The sequence below is a fragment of the Carassius gibelio genome, chromosome B20 (assembly GCF_023724105.1).
Source record: "Carassius gibelio isolate Cgi1373 ecotype wild population from Czech Republic chromosome B20, carGib1.2-hapl.c, whole genome shotgun sequence".
NCBI classification, from domain to species: domain Eukaryota; kingdom Metazoa; phylum Chordata; class Actinopteri; order Cypriniformes; family Cyprinidae; genus Carassius; species Carassius gibelio.
The window spans coordinates 5,381,669-5,403,931 of NC_068415.1; the positions used below are offsets into that span (position 1 = coordinate 5,381,669).

Here is a 22,263-nt window from a genome sequence, read left to right on the forward strand (position 1 = left end):
TAAAATAAATAATTGAGAAATTATTGTTTTATCTGATTGTCACGAGCATCCCTATTCCTATTAAATCGAAGCAAAAATCTAAAATTTTTCATTAATAAAATTAAAAACATAAGTACACAATTTTTCACACCACAATCCATTGAGCACATTTCACCAGCAAACATACACTCATTCGCATCCTTCTCTTCACTCTCTGAGGCAAAAGTCTCCAAACTCTTCCTTTCTAATCATCCTACTATCTGTCCGCTTGATCCTATTCCATCTCTTCTCCTTCAAGCCATTTCTCCAGCAGTTGTATCTGCACTCACTCACATCATTAACACATCCCTCCACACTGGTGTTTTTCCCTCATAATTTAGACAAGGCTCGTATAATTCCACTACTTAAGAAACCCACCCTCAACCCATCTCTTTTAGAGAACTACAGACCAGTTTCCCTTCTTCCTTTCATTGCAAAAACACTTGAACGAGTTGTGTTCAACCAAGTGTCTGTCTTTCTCACACAGAACCTCCTTGACAGCAATCAATCTGACTTCAAAAGTGGACATTCAACTTGATCTCAGTGGTTGGAGCCCTAAGACTGGCAAGAGTGTAATCCAAATCTTCAATACTTATCCTGCTTGATTTGTCCGCTGCTTTTGACATGGTTAACCACCAGATCCTCATGTCAACTCTATACTGGCAAAGGGCATCTCAGGAACCGCACTCCTGTGGTTTGAGTCTTACCTATCAGATAGGTCCTTCAGTGTATCTTGAGAGGTGAGGTGTCAAAGTCGTAACATCTAACTACTGGGGTGCCTCAGGGCTCAGTTCTTTGACCACTTCTCTTCTCTGTCTACATGGCATCATTTGGTTCTGTCATTCAGAAACATGGCTTTTCATACCACTGCTATGCTGATGACACTCAACTCTTCCTCTCATTCCATCCTGATGTTCTGACGGTAGCTGCTCGCATCTCAGCTTGTCCAACAGACATTTCTAACTGGATGAAAGACCATCACCTTCAACTCAACCTTGCCAAGACAGAACTGCTTGTAGTTCCATCAAACTCATCGTTTCATCACAATTTCACCATCAAGTTGGGTGAAAATTCAAGGCATTGATGTTTGAATACAAAACCACCACTAGCTCTGCACCCTTTTACCTAAATTCATTACTTCTGACTTATGTGCCCTCTAGAAGCTTGCGTTCTGCAAGTGAACGTCGCTTGATTGTGCCATCCCAAAAAAGCACAACGTCACTTTTATGAACTTTTAAATTAAATGTTCCCTCTTGGTGGAATGACCTGCCCAACTCAATCCGAGTCCTTAGCCATCTTCAAGAATCATCTTAAAACACATCTCTATCTTTATTTGACCCTCTTACTATTAGGACTCCCTTTTCTAATTTAATTTAAAAAAATTATAAATTGAGTGAACAAAATAGTAAATCGAGGGAACGCAATAGTAATTGTGTGCACGTTTTAGTACATTGAGGGAATGAATTAGTAAATCGTGCACATGATTTAGCCTACAATTTTTTTCCTGCATGTCATGTGCGGGGCTCCATATTACTGCATCTAATAATGTTCCATATTTGTTCATAAACATTTTCTCCATCCAAAATTGAACAAAAGTTTATTTATTCTACAATCATACACTTAAAAAAAACCTCAAAGAGAGGCTTTAGACCTAACATAATTAAATAAATAAAATAATAATGTAACACCAGGTGATGAGAAACCTGATTCACCAGACCAGAATGAGAGGAGGAGAACTGAGATCAGGTGAGGGGGTTTACAGACAGCTTAAATAGGGCTGTTAAAGTGCAGTTTCAAGTCACTGCCTTCTCAAACATCTTACAAAATACACTATTTATCAGATTTTGAAAAGCAAACATGGTCACAATATCTCTTGTTCTGCTTCTGCTTTCAGTCCAGTGGTCCTGGGCTCAGGAAGACCCTCTTCTGCCTTTCTCTGAACACCTGGACCCCAATCAAAAGGTGCATCTGAAGTGGGGATTTGATGAGATCCAGGGCACAATCTTGTTCCAGCTCACGGTCAGCACCAGCGGCTGGGTCGGTTTTGGCTTCAGCCCCAAAGGAGGAATGACTGGAGCCGATATGGTCATTGGAGGAGTTGGACCCCAAGGCAGTTACTTCACGGTAAAAACTGAGACTGATAACTATCTAAGTCACTAACAGTGGATAATAGTTTTTTTTTTTTTTGATATTTCATTCTTTATTCTGATTCATATGCATTTCATTCAGTAGGTCAGAGGAATTTTATAACTGGGTTTCATTGTGAAATAGTTAATAATTTTGATAGTTTGATATTTTAATTCAATCTGAGAAGGTGGCATTAAGCAATTAATCATAAAATGATTAATATCTGGATATTGCATGAAATACTGTAAAACAACCCTTACATAAGTGTGAGAGCTTTGACCTTTTTAACCAGATATTTCCAGTTAGTTATCTGTAATAGTATGTAAATAAATGATGTATAGAGCATATCACACAAATATGTTGTTATGACTGAAAATATACACAATTTATCATTAATGTTGTTCAGGATCGTCATGCTGGGGGGAATTCAATGCCAGTGATTGACCAGAAACAGAACTACAAACTCCGGTCCCTGAACGAGTCTGATGGGAAAACAGTCATGAAGTTTCAGAGGTCCATCGAGGCTTGTGATGAAAACGACTTAACCATCACTGTGAGTCCTGGAACAACATTCCCACATTTTTACATTCTTTGTTGGATTACGTTAAAGTGATCAAAAAGTGACAGTAAAGACATTTATAATGTTACAAAATATTTATATTTCAAATAAATGCTTAAACAATAATATCAACATATCATTTAGCATTTTTAGAGACAGTTGAGATTAAGGTTTGGATAGTTGGAACAAATTTGTTATTCCATCACCAACAACAAATAATGCTGGAACACTTCATATTTGATACCTACAGTGAACAGGTTGGATAAATGTACTGTTTGTTCCTGTTCTAATGATAAAAAGAACACCTACTTATTGAACTTCAGTCTAGAGCAATTTAGAAACTGTGATGCAACTACAAAGTCAGTTTCGGTCTCCACTTTTACTGTATAGCATTCAGTAATTTGATCCAGTAAACAATGTAAGCAAAGGAACCACAGCATATTTAAGCCTTTAGGAGTGCTGTGGGTGTCCTCTTTCAGTTAGCATTCATACTGGGAATCTGCTCAATGCTATACACACTAGGACCAGGATGTCTGTACTGATCCTGTTTGTTTAGAGACCCTCAATTGTTGTTGAAACGCCTCCTTGAACAGATGGACTGAACTCAAAAACCCTGAAAGTCTAGATCAGAACTAATAGCTAAAGAGTTTTTCATTGTTTGGTTCAGGTGTGGATCAGGTGTTTTTAAATGCCGATAAATGATGGGCTTTTGTCTTATTGTATGATCAGAATGTCCCCATGAAGCTGATCTATGCATATGGACAGACTGATGACATCACATACCACAGCGCCCAAAGAGGCACAAAGGAGCTGAACCTGTTGAAGTACATGCCTCGGGTCAACCCTCCAAACAGCAAGTATTTCGACTTGACTATGATCAATGTAAGAAGGATTTTTACTTTTTGTTTTGCTTTATTTACTTTAGTTCACTAAACAGAGGATTTACAATTCATACTTTAAGCTCATAATAATATGTGTGAAAAAAATATGCCAAAATATTTAGACTTGATTACAACGTTTAGATCTTAGCATAGACTAAAGTGAATTAATGGAACAGCTCACTTTAAATTAAAATACAAAACCTATGTAATGAAGAATCAAACTGCTTTAATACTTGGCTGACCTGAGGGTGAGTACATTTTCATTTTTGGGTGAGATTTAGCATGAGATTTTACATTATCCTTGGGAATCGAACCATTGACCTTGACATTGCTAGTGCCTGCTCTACTGTTTGAGCTACAGTCATTTATATATTAATGATTTTTGCAAAAACATCTGTCTACCTTTTTTGGACTGGTGATAAAACGACGTAGAATGCATCAAACAATGTCTACGATGCTATCAGCTGTTGCTATTCACTTGTGAATGTAATTCCCCTATGGTGATCTTTGGCTTAAAATACCACATGTAGGAACTTTCACTTTACACGTTAATTATATTTACAATCAAATCATTTCAGTTCACTGTACCAGCCAACCAAACCCACTATCACTGCAAGATCATGAAAGCCCCAACATTTGATCGCAAACAGCACATTTATCGCGTGAGTCTATGAATTTAACACCCATAATCCTGAACTATCCAGCGATCTGTCAATTATCTTCATCTCTGACTCACTTTCATTATGTCCAGATTGAGCCGGTGATCACAAACTTTGACCTCGTGCATCATCTGTTGCTGTACCGCTGCCCTCTGAGCGTGACCGAGCCGTTTGAGGCGGAGTGTTACAAATCGTTAAGAACCAGCTTGTGTATGGAGACCATAGCAGTGTGGGGAGTTGGTGGAGGGGTTAGTCTCTGTTCTGCATCAGAAATTATACATATCATTTCTTTCTTGTATTAAATGATTCATTTAAATCTTGGTTAAAATGACTGAGTATTTGTGGGTTCTCTGAGTGATCAAAAAGTATTTCAGATTCATATCCTTTTCTCTAAGGCTTTTGAACTCCCTGAAGTGGCAGGACTTCCAATTGGAGGAAATGTTGGTGATTTTTTCTATAGGCTTGAAGTGCATTACAACAATGCTAATAAAAGTAAAGGTCAGTCATCAGTGGTTTTTCAATTGTAAAATATCACATTTAGAGCATTCGGAATTACAAAACACTACACCTCTGTGTCTCTTCTCTGCACAGGTCGAGTTGATAACTCAGGACTGCGATTCTATCACACATCTGAACTCCGTCAGCACGATGCAGGTGTTTTGGGGACAGGGCTTGTAGTAGCTCCTGGGTACGCCATCCCACCCAAAGCTAAATCGTTCCTCACGTATGGCTTGTGTGACACTGCTGAAATTCCAAAGGTTTGTATGTATGTTTATCTACTCACACTCTCTCGGTCAGATTCAGCAGATGACTGGATGATCCTGTGTTCTGTGCTCTACAGGTTCTGGAGACACCAACTGATCTTCAGGTTTTCTCTGTGATGCTGCACACACACTTAGCTGGACGGAAGGTGCGAGTCGGACACTTCAGGTAAACATTTGTAACCAATGACTGACCTAAAGAAAGAGTTCACCCAAAAATAAAAAAATTACAAAAAAATCACTTACAGTATTCACTATTTACAGTATTTACGTTATGTTAAGCAAAATGTTCATGCTGTTTTTTTCCAAATAATAATAATTACAATATTAATGATTATTATTATTATTAAATTGGAACATTTAGTAGTGTTTTTATTTGTATTTTACTAATGACACAAAGTACCATACAAGTAGTTTAGTAGTATATAATATTAATATTTAAGAAAAGATTAATAATTTCCATAGCTTCATAATCAGTGAAAGGAAAAATGGCAATACAAATTAAAGAACAGAATCAATTACAGAATGCAATCATATTATCAATATACATATATTCCTTAAACTTAATCAGTGGAGCATGGTGCTGGCAATGCCAAGTCCATGGTATACCAGTTTATTCATTAATGTAATTTAAATATCTTGTATGTATATCACTCAAATATGGCTCTTTGCGTGCTATGCCGGAGAAGATTAGCAGCTAATACTGATTTATATTACAGTCTGTTCCTCACACAGCTATCATATGACTTGAACTACACAATTCACAATTCACACTGTTATTAGACAAAAAGAACAAACCGCTTCCTTGTACCTTTAATTCAGTTGTACCTTTAATGTGATTTAAGAGTACAATACAATGCATTCAAAGTAAGACAAACTAATTGGCCAGATTAGAAACAACAAAATGAACACTTCAAGAAATAGTTCGCCCTCAAGTAGCACTTGCTCACCAGTGGATCCTCTGCAGTGAATGGGTGCCGTCAGAATGAGAGACCAGACACCACCACACCACTCCAGTCCATTAAATAACGTCCTGTGAAGTGAGAGGCTGCGTGTTTGTGATAAACAAATCTTTTAATCTGTCTGTTGATTCTGGCTAAAATACAAATCTTATGAATAATAATGCTTTTTGAGTCCAGAAAATTGACTCAAATTAATCTATGAAGTAAATGAAGTGAGTGAAAACAGTTTCAAACAAATATGTCATTGGATTTTGATGTGAGAGGACAACCAGGGATGAACTTTTTCACTAGAGGAAGCAATATCATAGATTATGGAATTGTATTTTGGTCAGAAGAGATGGTTTAAAGTTAAAGAAATCTTGATAATGGATTTGTTTTTTAATAACGCAGCTAACTGTATGTCAAATAGTACACTATGTGTAATGACTAAATGTATGTGCATATTGCAAATTTTCTGTTGAAGTCTGTATGGTTATATGTAAATTATTTCTGCAATTTCTGGAGCGCGCTCCCAAGAATTTCACTCACCAAGGCACATGTGCCGTGGTGATGTGACAATAAAAGTGACTTGACTTGACTTGACTTTTCACTTCACAAGGTGCCAATTGCGTCGTGTGGATGACTTGTGGAAGATTGCGGCGAGCATGATTTCACCAAGTACAACATGTTCCTGGATCAACATCCTTGCTGATCCTAGAACAACATCCAATCAACCAATCAGAACTGAGATATAATTTTTCATGAAATATGTTTAAGGCTTATAATCAGGGTTAGGTGCTTCTACACCCTTGTTAATTAGCTATCATTTCACACTCATTTTAGGATTAAATAATGGGTAGGTTTAGGGGGAGGGACTAGATTCAGTCTATATTTTTGGACAATGTTGATCCAGGATCATCAAAAGATGTTAATCCAGAAACATGTCTTACTTGGCAAAATCATGGTGACCGAAGATTGTATTTTATCAGCTTGTTTTGACATTGCATTGCCATTCCATTGGTAAGCAGGTGATGTAATGCTAAAGTACATCTCTGCTAAATGGGTGCTGTCAGAAAGAGAGTCCAAACCCATAAAATGATAAAAACATCACAATAATCCACACCACTCCCGTTCATAAATCAGGGTGGTTCTAACAGCTTTTCAGTAAATTCAAGCACTTTTCAATGTAAATTTTTTAAAGATTTTCCAGCAATGTGGTAAATTACATGTTAAACTACTTTAGATATTATTGAGATAATATCAAACAACCTGGAATGCACATAACATTGCCAAATTTAACCAACATATTACAGTACATAAATTATAAAATAAAAAAATATATATATTTTACAGGGTATCTACAGTATTTTAAAATAAAGTTTAAGGCTTTTTAATACCTGCACAAATAAAGTATGAAATTATTCATATAATTCAAGCATTTTTCAAAGCACTGCATTAAAATGCAATCATTTTCAAGGATTTCAAGCAGTCGTACGAACCCTGATAAATTCTTCTGAAGCAAAAATCTAAGTGTAAGAAACAAATTTCTGAGTGTTTTTTTTAAGCATTTTGGACTCATTCTGACAGAGGATCCATTAGTGAGCAAGTGATGTAATGCTAAACTTCCCTAAATCTGTTCTCATGAAGAAACAAACTCACCTTCATTTTGGATGTCTGAGAGTGAGTACATTTTTAGCAGATTATTATTTTTGTGTGAACGGTTTCTGTAACTGAGCAACTTAAAAGTGCATCCTATAGCTCCGCCAGATCATGCAGATAAAGTCACCACATTTTCTTTTTATTTGCAGTGCAAAAATGTCATTAGATTGGAAACAATGATCTTGCACAAAATGTCTCTAGGTTTAGTAGATTGTTGTCTATTTCAGAGGTGAAAAACAGATTGATTTCTTAGCTGCGGATGAAAACTATGATTTTGAATATCAAGACGTAACAAATTTGGGCAAAACTAAGACAGTGAAGTTGGTGAGTATGAAATGATTCATATAATTCAAACAATGCTGTTCAGTTTACAGTGGTTTAAGCATATAGTATGAAATATATGCACTGCACAATACCATACGTCATATTTATGTTGTCTAAAGGAAGTTTTGTTTTTTCAGTGCATAATTATTAGTAGCATTCAGTCTTTTTGGACTTTCAGGGTGACAAATTGCTGGTGGAGTGCACTTACAACACTGAAAACCGCAGCACACTCACATGGGTTGGTATTGATATAATCACTGTTTTTCATGCAGCTTCTTTCACTGCTTCTCTACATTAAAAAGTTTTTTTTTTGTCTGCCCGTAGGGGGGGCTCTCAACCTCAGATGAGATGTGTTTGGCCTTCCTTTTCTACTATCCAGCTATGAATCTGAGCGGCTGTATGAGCTTCCCCAATACAACTACTTTAAGATCTGAGATGGGAACGCCAGCTCTAAAGTAATCTGCCTTTAAACACTAGCTTTATCTAAAAGTCATCCAATGAATGCATTTAGCTCTTATTAATGACCATTGCTTTTATTTGATAATTGCAGTACTTGGCTCAATATGATGTCCAGTAAGACTTGGAATGACACGTCTATCAATCAATACCAACAAACACTGAAGAGAATCGACCAGCTCGTCGTGATTGCTGATTCATTTGTAAGTGTCCACACCTCCACAACACATCAATCTCTTGGTTTTCTAAGGTGTTAACAATGTTTTGTATAATTTTCCAGAAAAACATATCACGCAACACAGGGCTGATTCCTAACATCAGTGTCATCCCGTCTGCACCCTGCATGAGCCGTTGTGACACCAAAAATATTGCTTTCCTATGGCTGCTTCTCTGTTTGTTAGTGCAGTTCATGCAAAAATATTACTGATGTAACCTGCTGTTCTTTTCATGTCAAAGATTAAAAGTCAATCAATCTAGATGAGGAGCTCCTTGCAGCTCCACCCTCAAAGGTTGAATAGTTTCGATAGCCAAAGATCCAATAAAATAGCCTATACGTTACTGTAATTATAAATCATATGAGGGAAATTAGGGAAAAGAATATAAGAAAGTGGTTGGGTGGGATTGTTTTTTTTCTTGTGCTTAATAATTCATTCATGATACAGCTCATAATTCGGTATATTTTCTCTAATATCCTCTTCACTGAAGAGAAGACATTAAACTGACATGCATGGAAAATAAAGCCAAAAACAACGGCTGTGTACCGTTTTTGCTGTTGATTAATTATTTTGTGTTTAATATTGTTTTTTGTTGATTAATTAAGAAATGTATTACAAATGTTCAGTGGCTTAAAAACTAATAAAACATTCAATGGTTTGATTTTACCATTTATAACATTTTCAATGATTTTAAAAGATTTATATGTAAAAAAAAAAAAAATTAGAAAAAAATAAATAAATAATTAATATACTAACTCTATCAAAACAAAGCAAACCCGCTTCAAAATCGAGTCATTCAGTCAAAACATTTCCACTAGTTTTCTATCCAACAGGAACATAGTTTACCATAACGCACAGACTGTCAAAATTCTAACAATTAATGGCACTACAAAATCTGCATTACTTGTTATGTTTCAGTTTGACTTGTATAGAATAAACAATATATCAGTTTAAACAACAGCAAAAACAACAAGAATAATAATTCAGACATCTGAACTCTTCATTTGTTGTGTGTGAATGTGTAGATTCATTTTAGATAGTATGTGTACTTCATAGTGAAGAAGTCATCAGTACTTTATGGAATGTAAAAGAAAAGTGACAGAATCGCTGTAAGAAAAGCCTTATTGGCTAAAATGGCTTGAAATTTCAGTGTGTGAAAAAAATAAACATACAGCCCTTTGCCTTTTGTACCTTTTTATCTCTCCTACTCCCTTGTCAGAAAGTCAGAAAGATCTTTATTACCAAGTATGTTTCCACACACGAGGACTTTGACTTGACGACAGGAGCTTCCAGTGCAGAAGAAAGTATGGACATAGTGCAAACATACAGACAGTACAGACATACACAGGAATTAGAACAGAAAATGATGGTCTGTAGCACTGACCAGAAGGCAACAGTACGGAGAGAGAGTGGGCTGGGTGTTTGGGGTCTAAAGTGATTTTCTTAGCCCTCTTCAATACTCCGGAGGTGTACAGATCTTGGAGGTTGGGTCTTCGCTGTCTGTTGTAGCTGAACCAAACCAGACATTCCTGGTCCAACTACTCCTCTCCCCCGTCCAGATATCTTCTTTCTTTTTCTGCTTCTCTGTGTACAGAGACCAATCTTTTTGTCTTTTTATTGTGCATGCATGTAATGGCAAGACTTGAAATTATGAATTAAGATTTGAATGAGTTATTTCTCAGTTATCACTAGTTACAATAATTCTAAATCAGCTCTTTTGTTGCAGAAGAAGAGGCTTTACACTATATTTAAAGTCTGGAACCTTAGGTCTTCATTTCTTTCGTGCTGTGTTTAAGCATTAAAAAAAATAAAAAATAAGATTTATCCATGATTTTGACATGGGGTAAGCTTGTGTGAAAAGAAAGTTTAAGCATTTTAGAAACATGTTAATTGACTGAATATTCTGTGAAAACAACACTAACTGTGTAAATGGTGTGGACACAAAAGACAGATGTTTTGCTAATTGTGTTTAGAGTTTTGAAAATGTGATTTTAGATTGGATGTTAGCAATTGAAAAAAACTAAGTAACAGATATGGGTGTCATGCTAAAACAATTTTAATACGACTGACTTTATATTTAATGTGAATCTAACATTGAAAGTTAATGTGAATAAAACAAATAACATTTTCACTGACAGTCTAGAGTTCAAGCACTCTCAAAAACTCCCATTAAAATCACTAAAGCTGTTTACACTGTGAAAAAAATAAATAAATATTTTTTTTTTTTTTTTTTTTACTGAAATGTTGCTCAGCTTTGTAGCCGCTAGAGCAAAAAGTGTGACAACTAGCCCCGGTCACCTTCTACCATGGCAATTTATGCTTGTGTACTTAAATCAGAAGCAGTATTGTGTAACACTTGTGTGACAGTCACACAGGACACGCCCTTGTTTGCAGTCCGATTCATTCTCTATGTTAGTCGCTATATAATGTCGCTGTGAAGAAGCAAAGGGCTTTACAGCAGCATCAGCAGCACTTACCGAACATCTCGTCATGTCTCTCGTCGCTCCGCCGAACTTCTCGTGGGTCGAACCTCACAAACTCGCCGGTCTGGCCTGTCCCTCAGAACCTCAGCATTACAAGTTCCTGGTGGAGAATGGCATCAGACACCTGGTGTGCTTGTTAGAATCCAAACCACCGAAATACGACACCTGTCCGGAGCTCATCCTGCATCACATCAGCATAGTGGACTTCACTCCGCCGAGTCTGCCTCAGATCCTGAGATTCCTGAGCATCGTGGAGGAAGCCAATGTTAAAGGGGAGGTGAGGGAGGAACGCTTTCATAGTGCTTTTATAGAACAGGTCCAGCGAAATAAAAGTCTACAGCTTCAATTTCACACAATGTTTAGTTAGACGAGATGTAGCCTATTTTGTACTTACGATACTATTACTGGAGAGCATCCGTTTCCTGCAAATCAACTTTCTCTTCCGCAAGGGGGCGCTTGGCGGGCAAACAATCTTCTACAATTCTAAAACAACCTTCTTCAGAATTCTCTATTTTTATTTTTGTATTAAAGACATTACCAAATTAAAAAGAATAAAATTATTATGGTTCTGATTTCTTTAGTTAATTGTGTATTACCAGCTAAAATTCTAATATGATTTCAACGTTAACCTGTTACCATAAACGGCTCTTATTGGTCAAACCGAACAGCGCGTAGAAAAGTAACCGATACCACGTGACGCCGCCGAGTGGGCGCTACTCTGAACAGTTTTTATATAATAATTAACATCTAAATGACTTAAATGTTTACTATATATTTTTTAATATTCGAGGCCTTCTGTCTTTCTTATATTGTGAACTTGTAATAATTGATCTAGAAATCAAATTGAAAATACATAGAAGACAATAATTATTCATTTCTAGGCTATTTTAGACAAGTAATTGTATTTCCTTTTAAGAAAGAGATTATATTAGTTTAATATCTGTAAAATTCATGTAATACCTATAAAAATGTGGGCAACTAACACTAGATCAATTTTTTTATATATAATTATATAATTACATTTATGCATTTAGCATATGCTTTTATCTAAATCGACTTACTATTCAGGCTGTACTTTTTTTTTTTTTTTTTACCAGTAGTTATAATGCTTAAATTCTAAGTAGCTTATTGAAACCGAAATGCTATAAAACATTTCTAAATAAGAACTATATGTGATCTCTCTCTCTCTCTATATATATATGTTTAATCAGTTTATAACACATTTTATCAGTTTGTGGAACAATAATATTGTTTTGAGTGTCAACCAAAATTGTAGTGTTTTCATAAACTGCTGTCGGTCAGATAAATCTGATTTTGGTTCTTTGTGCTCCTCAGGCCGTTGCGGTTCACTGCATGCATGGTCATGGCAGGACAGGGACCATGCTGGCCTGCTATCTGGTGAAAAAAAGGAACATCTCAGGTCTGGAAGCCATCAAAGAAATCCGACGCCTTCGAAAAGGCTCCATTGAGACAAAAGAGCAGGAGAAAGCAGTGATAGATTTTCATAAATACATACAAAACTGTTCTCAAAACTGTTGTCAAAAGCATTGACTGCACACCTACAATTCTGTCTGTACACTGAGAGCTGTCTGATCCACATTTGTGCGATCACACACCCACAGAGAATTGAGGTCATGTTTATAACTGAAGTCCAGTTAATATTAAACACAATATGTATATTGGGTCAAAAATGCTTATCTTTGTATTCAGATCTACAAACTTCTAAAAAAAATGCATTAAAATAAAATGAATCGACAATGACTTGATTTCACCTTTTCTTACACATTTTCTAAATTAAAATCTATTGTGATTTTTGAGGGTCAAAGTAGAAACTGTTTGGTATAATGGTCTTGTATTGTAATGGGAAAAAAGTAACTAAAAGGCTGAAATGTGTATATATATATATATATATTTTTTTTTTTCTCTTAAAGAAGTGCAGCAATATATAAAATATGAAAAAAAGTGTGCTGTTACACTCACAAACATACATTTATTCTCACAAAACAGACAATTTTTTTTTTGCTTATCTGTAAAATCCATATTTATTTATGATTTACAAAAGCCTATTTAACAACCATTAAAATGAATCAAATGAATTCATATTTAACCTAAAATGAAAACACGACTGTGTATGTGTCAGTTTATGTTTCTCAAAGTGGCAAAAAAGGAAGGATATTGACATTACCCTTATGCATCATTTGATTTACAAAGTCTGTGTGGAAAATTATTTACATGGGCGCCAACAGGTCTAGACTATAAATGAAAAGACGCAGGTGCTTCGAACTGAAGAGACACGACCGGATCCTCCATTTAAATAAACATCTGCAATACTGTGGGATGAGGGAAGCCGTTTAATGCACAAACCAAACAACGGATAGTGGCCTACTGTGTTTAAATCTCACGTTTGTCACTCATCCATCAAAACGAACCTGCAGAATCTATCCAGACTTATAAAAACAAACTAATCTGTCACTATGTCAGTAAGGTTCAAATAAATACCTGCTAATCAACTGCATCTCCTGCGTCTCATTTCAACAAAACCTCTTTATTCAAATCGTCTCCTTTTATTAACATTATTCTACCATCAACCTTTGCTTTGCCAACATCAGCTGGCTACTTCGCATTTAAACTCCTAAACGTTTTATAAAAGTGGTAAACCTCAGCGCTTTTACGGAATGACAGACTTGCAAGACGGTACATTAAAATAATCAAGAAAAATGACTACATTCTCAAAGGATATTCACAAATGGTGCTAACAAGGTTGCTCGGTTTCGGAGCAAAATCATTTTAATGCAGGACACGAAATTGGCGGAAAGGTGCCAGTGTATCCATTAATGCGGAAGAACCAGCTAGAAAAATAAAATAATAAAGAGTGCGACAAAAAACGTGAGCCTCCTATATAAGTTTAGTTCACGCGCTACTGTTGAGCTGTTCGATAATATTCGGGGACCAATGCAGACCCCTATTCTGTACTGAGAGCTGTTTACATTGGTCTACAACTGTATATCGGCACTTACTTTCAAAAAACAAACAAACAAACAAAAAAAAGTAGAAAGAGAATAAAATAACACCATAAAATATCCCACATTACAGCCTATTAAAAAAAATAAAATGAGCAAAGAATGCGTAATTTTCCGAGTAACATTTCACAAACAAAAAGATACCCATGTCATTTCAGTTTTCTAAGTAATATAATTAAAACAATTTACAGTGCTTTATTATAATATATCTTTCAAGGGAATTTATGGAATATCGTCTCTTATTGCAGCTAAATGATACTTAATAGTCCAGTTATTTAAAGAAACCCAAAAAGAAGGTTTGGAAATGACTGGGTGTGTTTTGTGTTTTTTTTTTTCTCCAGGGATGGGTCACATATTGGCAATTAGTTCTGCTAGGGCTCTTCGCTACTGCTTTATGTTCAGTTCGTTCTCCAGTTCCATGAGCTTCCGGGACGCTTTGACTTTATTCGATACTTCCTTTCCCTGTGAGAAGAGTCTCTGGCGCTCCTTAAATGTCAGGCTTTCTGGAGCTCCTCCTATTGTGTTCTCCTGATCGGGGCCGCTGCAATTAAAAGCAATCATTTGTTAGTAATGTGGTATTTAAGAAATAATTAACCCCCAAAATTACAATGGAGTCATTTACTCGTCCTTGTATCATTCCAAACCTTATTTTGATGTAATACAAAATGATAAAAAACTTCTCAAATTTCATACGTTCCTGCATTTAAATATGGCACATCAAACTGCATCATGCCAGATTATGAAATCATAAAAAATAAAATAAAAATCAATCACAACAAAATCTGGTGTAGAATTGAATTAAATGCAGTCTTGACTACCATATAATGACGTCAATTATATACCTTCAGAAGACTTGAAATGTAGCACAAGCAATCAAAATAGTCTACCTCTATGGTATTTTAAAGGTGTTTTGTGTCATTTTTTTAAAGCTTGACAGTCCCAGTTCCCATTTTATAAAAAGGATCTTCCACAAAATATCATCTTTTGTGTTCCTCAGTTAAAAAAATAAAGTTATGTACAGATTTGGAACAACATCAGGGTCAGTAAATGTTGACTAAGTTTCATTTTTAAGCGAACTATCCATTTATGGAAACAAAGGTGTAAACATATTTTAAAGCACTGATAAATGTGTTCGGGTGGTTCTTCTACCACACCCAAAGCTGTGAGCTCAGAGTTTGGTGAAGGGATAATGATGTTTGTGGAGGCTTACTGTAAAAAAACCACAGCTTACAGTCCAACCCAAGAATGTCATCTTTAGTTTACATGCATCATACAAGCACAAACATTCCAGGTGCATGAGTGCGATCCTCACCCTTTTGTCCACTTCTCTCGCGGGTCTTTGTAAATCTCTCCTGATCCTAGTCCTGTAGTGTTTCCAGTGTATGAATTAAATCCTGTTTCAATTTTGTCAAATGTAAAAACAATGTGAATTTCACAAGAAACATCAACAATGGCATTTCAAGAGCGATTAGCAAGATAACGGCAAAAGCTGCTGGGCTCATTATGGTGAACTGCATTTATATACAATTACAAAAATTTCTTGTTTTATTATTTATTAATATTTCTTTAATACTATTACTATATTATATATTATAATACTAATACACACACACACACACACACACACACACACACACACATATATATAAAACACTAATTTTGTCTTAATTATTAGTTTTCGGGTTTTAAAATATTTATGTTTAGCTTTGTTATTATTTTAATTTTAGTAATTTTACTTCTCAACCTTATTTTCATTTTTTTTAAGTTAAGTTGAAGTTTTTCATGTAATATTTATGTGTGTGTGTGTGTGTGTGTGTGTGTGTGTGTGTGTATATATATATATATATATATATATATATATATATATACATACATACATACATGCATACACACACACTTTTTCAAGCAATATTTATTTTATTTCAGCTTCATTTCAATAATTAAACTTCCAATTGATTATCAATAGATTTCGTTACGAATATGTTATACCACATACATGTTACTAATTTAATAACATACTTTAAATTCCTATATAAATATACAGGACATAATTTTTGTTGACTTATGTCCCCACAGCACAGACTTAATCTGTTCAACCGTGCAGTTCAACCACCATTGGCCCAGCAACTTCTGTTTCCAACATCACTCCACAGACCAGAAGCTGAACAGCGAGAAGAAAGCTGGTTTAGTTAGTGTTAAAGCATTCCAAAGCACACCTGACAGGAGGTCTGTGGATCGCAGGTCAGAGGTGGAGGTCAAGCACCAGCTGTTTCTAAACTCGTCTCGTGTTGAGGAACGTCTGTAAGAGAGACGCTCCCCAACTCTGCACAGCTGGCCTGCACAACGACCCCCACCGCTGACCCACCGTAGGCATCGTCTGTAAGGCTCACGTGTCCTTGTGTCTGTCAGGCCAAGGGACGGTCCGCACTGAACCAGAGAACGGCAGTTTGATTCTAACCAATGGGGTGCAAGAGCACCGCCGCAATCCAAATGCATGTGGACGGTTTCACTGATTGACTGATAATGGAATGAGTTTGGGCCGGAGGGAGAAAGACACAAACACATTGACTTGTGAACCAAAAATAAAATTAAAAACACCTCCACTGGTGACGACCAAGTACTTCAAGAGCAAAACAGGGCAGCTGGTGGTTTAGAAAGAAAGAAAAGGATCAATTAGAAGCAAAAGGTTTTGTTTTTGAGACTAAATGTGTTTCATACTGTGGTTTTGAATACAATAGTAAATATGAAGCAATGGTCTATACTTGTTTGTATGTTTGAATCAAGCTGTTCAGTTTGTATTCATAAAACCTGGAAGAGAATGACTGATCCCCTCAGGAAGATTTAAGGGTTATTAATTGTGGTTTTGGATTTCTGAGCAAACTAAGATCCACGGTTCACATTTTTCTATTAAAATGTCCGCAGTCTGACCTCAAAAATACATGTTGAAACCTTTGTTTCCTTTATAATTTTAAGTTTTGACATAAGCACTACAAGGAAATGCCAAGCGAGTAAACTCACATTTTTAATGTAGTTCTAAATCCTTGTGGACTCAGAAAAATGTGCTAAGAATGTTGTTGTTGTGCTTGTTGACATTGTGTTTTGAAAGTATTAAAAAAAAAATATATATATTTTAGTATATAGCTGTGCAATTTATTTTTTACTTTTGTTAAATCCTGCAAAACAAAAAATATATATATTTTTTCTTTTTTAACAATAAAGCAGAAAATGAACATTAAAGACTGAAAGTCTGCAGCTTGTGATCCTTTTTGCTCAGAGACTTGGTGGTTCCAGCAGGTCAATGCACCTTCTCAGAGAAGGTGATGGGAGGGCTGTGGAATCCCATGATTCCAATGTGAGAGGAAGCAGGGGAGGGTGGGTGGAGCCAAGCAAATGATGATGCCAAATACACATAAAGACAAACCAAAGAGCAAGACAGAAGATAAGAGTGAGAACTACAGCACTGCTGAAACCAGTCTGAATCAATATTGTCAATGCTAAAGCTCTGTTCCATAACCTAGTGAGTTGCCTTTTAAGGTGCTACATCAGAAGCAACTCAAAAATAGTAAGCTATTCTAACAGCATGATATAATATACTATTAATTTCATACACAATTACATATTTTTTCTCTGTAATGAACATTAACATAATAAACATAATAATAATGTATACTTAATAATTTACATAATATAGAATATATATTTATATGTATGCTTATTATTTATATGTTCAGTTAAAATTTGTATATTTAAAATAACATTTTACAATAAAACATTTTATTGAATATATATATAAAACACACACACGTACGTTTATGTATATGTATGTGTGTGTGTGTGTATATATATATATATATATATATATATATATATATATAAAACTAAATGTTTTTATATATTTGTCAATAATTGGTGAAATATTTATATCATTTTTATTATTATTATTATTATTAATATATATATATATATATATATATATATATATATATATATATATATATATATATATATATATATATATATATTTAAAATTCTTATTTATAATTAACATTATATTAACATTTATCCAGACTCGTCAACTATCTTGTATTACATTCTAAACTAGTCAAAGATATGTTTCCTTACAACAGTTCCCTAAGTACGTAGCTTACTAGATTTTGGAACCAAGTCTATATGTAAAGGCAAAAAATCAGGGTGTGTATGAAATATCTGGAGTGCACTATACTGGTGACAACACAGCACTAGTGTTTTACTGAGAGGCTGTTAGACTGAACTGGTTTTGGTTCCATGAGAGGCTTCAGCAGTGTTGCAGCAGGTATGACGATGTTGATTTGGTAAGAGACATTAAATAAAGCAGCAGCGGTTGATTCGTGGCTTGAAAAGCTACAGTCAGTCTGAGCATGGAGGAATGCCGTGCTTTTGATTGGTTGATTAATGCAATGTTAGTTCCTTGGTAAGCGTAAATGCATTTTTCATCACAACAGGCCCCAATGACATTAAGTTAGGGGAAGCTTTGTGCAGATTACATGCAAGGTCAGATACACTGGGCATCCTTGTGAAATAGGGTTGAACTGCTTTTTTTGCACATGACTGTTTAAAAAGTTTGACATCTGATATATTGCATGAGTTACTTCAAAAGCACAGACATTACAAATTCTAAAAAAAATATATATATATATATATATATATATATATATATATATATATATATATATATATATATATATATATATATATATATATATATATATATATATATATAAAAAAACTAAAAGTTTGAAAAAGTTAATTAAGAACTCAATAGCTACATTTTTCCTCAGTAATAAACGTAAGAAAAGTGCCTGGTGATTAAAATAGAAATATATTTATATTATAAAGTATTTATTTAAACAGTATTCATATACATGTATTCATACTCATATTAAAATAAAATAACTGTAGTAATATAATTACATGTATAATAATTTTTGAATACAATTTATTTGAGGAAAATATACTGAAATGTTACTTAATGTTAAAACCTGTGTTATACTTAAATCATTTACTTTTAAAACATTAATTTCTTTCACAAAGTTTTGACTTGCACTCATGTAAAATGAACACATGAGGGAGGCAAAGACATTTTCTTTTCTTTTTTAAATCGGAGACTGTCTACACCAAGATTGCTATCGTCCCAGTGCTGTACAACAAATTCAGATGGCTTTTAAACAGTCAAGTACAAAAAAGTGCCTCATCCGACAGATCTTTTCCCCTTTGCCAAGTGTAATAGGACTGAGGAGAGGTGCAGTGTTTAGCCCACCACTGCAAGTGACAAGAAGCCAGTGTCTCGTTCCCTGAGCTGATAATGGACGGGCAGGCGTCTAGCTGCTGAGGCCCGGCCTACCCCAAAGCAGATCACACACACATGAAACGGCTGGCCACACCAACAGTACTTGGACTGATTTTGGACCGCACAGCGAATCACGAGGTCTACTGACTGCTAGGATGATTCGAGGAAGAGGAATCGGGGAGAATAGGTGAGCGGAAAACAAACAAACAAAAATCTAATTACTATTTAAAAGGAACATTCCAGGTTCAATACAAGTTAAGCTCAATCGATAGCAATTGTTGCATGAAATAAGTTTGATCCCTTTAAATAAAGCTGAAAATAAATTATATATTGCATTTAAATTAAGGTTAAAATTATGTTCTTATGGCTCAAGGCAACAGTCTGGCAAACTACCTTCTGAACTCAATGTAAACAAGGAAGTTATGTCACTTTGCTTATATTCTTGCATAAACATTTTGTAAAAAAAGTTTATGTACTATAGTTTAAAGGCTTTCTACAGCAGTTAAATCATCGTGAAAAAGTTTGGATGTAACTTTATAACAGACAAGGTCAGCAAGTGATTTTATCACATAAGCCTTACATTAACACACACACAAAAAAAATTATTTTAACATATTTACCTTTTAAAAGTTTGGGGCCGATTAGGTTTGTATTTGATGTTTTCGAAAGAAGTCTCTGATAATCACCAAGGCTGTATTTAATTTGATTGAAACTACATCAAAAACAGTAATACTGTGGAATATTATAACAATTTAAAATAAACGTTTTTTATTTGCATATATTGTAAAATGTCATTTAATCCTGAGATGGCAAAGCTAAATTTTCAGAAATCGTTCTAATATGCAGATTTTGTACTCAAGAAATATTTGTGATGATTAATGTTGACAACAGTTGTGGTGCTTAATATATTTGTGAAAACAGCAATATATGATATATGTCATGATATTGTCTTTTTTTTTTTAAATCAATTGTATGCATCCTTGCGGAGTCATTTTTTTTCTTTTTTAAATCCTGACTGAGCCCAAACTTTTAAACGGTAGCCAGTATTGTCAGTTAATCGAACAACTGCAGTCAGTTGAGCTCAACCTGAACCTGGAAGATTCCCTGTAAAAGGAAAGATAAGATGAAAAAATTTAACTAAATAAAATAAATGATAGAAACCAGAACATATGATTCAACGGATTGGCTCTGATACTACGAAATTTTACAGATGGAAAGGTAGAGGGAATGTGGAAAACGGTGAGCGCTGAGTCTCCACTGGAGAACAGGAAAAGGAACAAACGAACACCAAAAAAAAAAAAAAAAACCCAAAAAACAAACATGAAAACGGATAAACCAATAACAAATGGAGGACGAGCGGGCTGAGGTTAGGGCCCTTTTCTCTCCTCAGCGTCTCTACCTTTCGAGTTGGCCGATGGGATGAGGCTGGGTTTGGCGGGAGGGAGAGGGGGCTGCCCTGTCTTGGGAGCAGTACTGTTGGCATTGGCCGCTGTGGGCAGCTGGAATGAGTTGGACAGAAAGATGCCATCTGAGACGGGACGGGGCTTGCGCGCGGTTGGCGGCGGCTGGGGCTTTGGGGCGGGCGGAAGGTCACCGTAGGACTTCCGGGTGGCCGAGAGCTTAACCTGACCTGTTAGGCCCGCGTCCTCCTCATCCTCCTCCTCCTCCTCCTCGTCATTGTATGAGACAAACTTGGCAGTGTATATGGTGTCAGGGGAGGTGACCTGGGTTTTGAGGTAGGAGGTGTTTCTCTGAGGCGGGGGCGGAGGGGCGCTGTTGTTGTTAGTGGCGGGGGTGCTTGCGGGAGAAGGGGGCTGGTAGTCCCGGGGTAGTGGGGGTCTGTACAGACCAGGCTCGTCTGGCGTCAGCAGCTTGCGCTCGGCTTCCTCGTGCTGCCGGCGCCGCTCTGCCTCCAGGCGGGTGTAGTACTCTTCCTCCTGTCTCCTCTGAAGGGGGGAACATGGGAAGAGCTGGTTAGAGCTGCCTATGCTAGCCTGCGCAGCTGCGAGGCCTGGGTCAAAGCTAACGCTGCTCTGGCTAATGGATGAACCAATGTAGTAAAGCTACATTGTGGTAGAAGAAATGTGTTTGCTGATATGATGTAATGTGCTTCTGAGTGAATCGAGTTCAGCTAAAACGCACTCCTGCATGTTGGGGAACGTAAGCCATTGGTTTTATTTAACATGGCTGCACTGCAAGCAAGCAACATCACAAACTAAACGGAAATCAACAGCGCTGTCTATGATGAAGTGCAAATTCAGTCCACTTTGCAGCTTATTCTGGCCAAGAAATGTCAGGCTGAACGACATGAAAAGCAAAGAATAATTTATTTATTTTTTCACGTTCAATTCAGGGGTAGTTTTATCTGAAATAGTCATGCCTATTTGAATAAAAAATCTAAGTTTTTTTAAAAAGAAATTAAAGAACTTTTTTTAACTAAAAAGTTAATATTTAATAAAACATTTAAATATGTACAAAATGTTAAATTAACATTTTACTATAATTTATACAATATATGAATGAATGAATGAATATTAATAGCAGGAATGCACTGTAAGTCGCTTTGGATAAAGGCGTCTGCTAAATGCATTTTTTTAAAAATAATTAATATAATAAGATGAATTCATATTAAAATCGCCTACAATCATTTCTATTGGAATTTTTTTTTTAACTGTTCAATTCAGAGGTGAGTTCATCTGAAATAGTTGATGACAAATAGTCAGGAAAATTTTAAAGTTTAAAAAAAATATTACATAAAAAAAAAATACATTTAAATGAAACATTTAAAAAAGACTGAGAAACAATAAAATGTCTAATGTAATTAAATATTTAAG

At 35.5% G+C, this 22,263-nt stretch overlaps 3 protein-coding genes, 1 long non-coding RNA gene and 1 pseudogene across 29 annotated transcripts in view; 3 read left to right on the forward strand and 2 right to left on the reverse strand.

Annotated features, from left to right (window-relative positions):
• The first annotated feature begins 1,607 nt into the window (after positions 1-1,607).
• Positions 1,608-4,448, forward strand: LOC127983773 (DBH-like monooxygenase protein 2 homolog; annotated as a pseudogene).
• An 8-nt stretch (positions 4,449-4,456) lies between these two features.
• LOC127983503 (DBH-like monooxygenase protein 2 homolog) lies at positions 4,457-9,019 on the forward strand. Its single transcript, XM_052585706.1, has 9 exons — positions 4,457-4,492; positions 4,640-4,742; positions 4,836-5,002; positions 5,086-5,174; positions 7,833-7,929; positions 8,108-8,167; positions 8,254-8,384; positions 8,480-8,588; positions 8,666-9,019. Exons 1-9 carry the CDS (start codon positions 4,457-4,459, stop codon positions 8,810-8,812), a joined length of 939 nt encoding a protein of 312 aa, XP_052441666.1. The 3' UTR covers positions 8,813-9,019.
• A 758-nt stretch (positions 9,020-9,777) lies between these two features.
• Positions 9,778-11,226, reverse strand: LOC127983774 (uncharacterized). Its single transcript, XR_008160498.1, has 2 exons — positions 11,078-11,226; positions 9,778-10,184 (listed from the first exon to the last, which is right to left on the reverse strand). It is a non-coding gene; the product is annotated as an uncharacterized LOC127983774 (long non-coding RNA).
• On the forward strand, positions 11,091-12,846 carry dusp23a (dual specificity phosphatase 23a). Its single transcript, XM_052586063.1, has 2 exons — positions 11,091-11,360; positions 12,419-12,846. Exons 1-2 carry the CDS (start codon positions 11,091-11,093, stop codon positions 12,632-12,634), a joined length of 486 nt encoding a protein of 161 aa, XP_052442023.1. The 3' UTR covers positions 12,635-12,846.
• Positions 12,847-13,094: 248 nt separating this feature from the next.
• The window catches only part of LOC127983763 (afadin), a 103,733-nt gene continuing 94,564 nt past the window's right edge, over positions 13,095-22,263 (reverse strand). For 11 of the 26 annotated variants that reach the window (XM_052586042.1, XM_052586039.1, XM_052586034.1 and 8 more), the window contains 3 exons: positions 20,829-21,375; positions 15,416-15,497; positions 13,095-14,644 (listed from right to left, as the gene is read on the reverse strand). In XM_052586042.1, the coding sequence (XP_052442002.1) occupies positions 14,488-14,644; positions 15,416-15,497; positions 20,829-21,375 (786 nt within the window). In that variant the 3' untranslated portion in view covers positions 13,095-14,487. The remainder of the gene's footprint in view (positions 14,645-15,415; positions 15,498-20,828; positions 21,376-22,263) is intronic. The other 15 variants (XM_052586047.1, XM_052586046.1, XM_052586055.1 and 12 more) reach the window with 4 other exon arrangements.

Bases quoted from the DNA above. Each gene is read 5' to 3' on its own strand.
- dusp23a (XM_052586063.1), top strand. From the start codon at position 11,091: ATGTCTCTCGTCGCTCCGCCGAACTTCTCGTGGGTCGAACCTCACAAA. The intron at 11,361-12,418 runs GTGAGGGAGGAA...TGTGCTCCTCAG, and splicing joins AAGCCAATGTTAAAGGGGAG to GCCGTTGCGGTTCACTGCAT.
- LOC127983503 (XM_052585706.1), top strand. From the start codon at position 4,457: ATGGAGACCATAGCAGTGTGGGGAGTTGGTGGAGGG. The intron at 5,175-7,832 runs GTAAACATTTGT...TGTCTATTTCAG, and splicing joins GTGCGAGTCGGACACTTCAG to AGGTGAAAAACAGATTGATT. The intron at 8,168-8,253 runs GTTGGTATTGAT...GTCTGCCCGTAG, and splicing joins ACCGCAGCACACTCACATGG to GGGGGGCTCTCAACCTCAGA.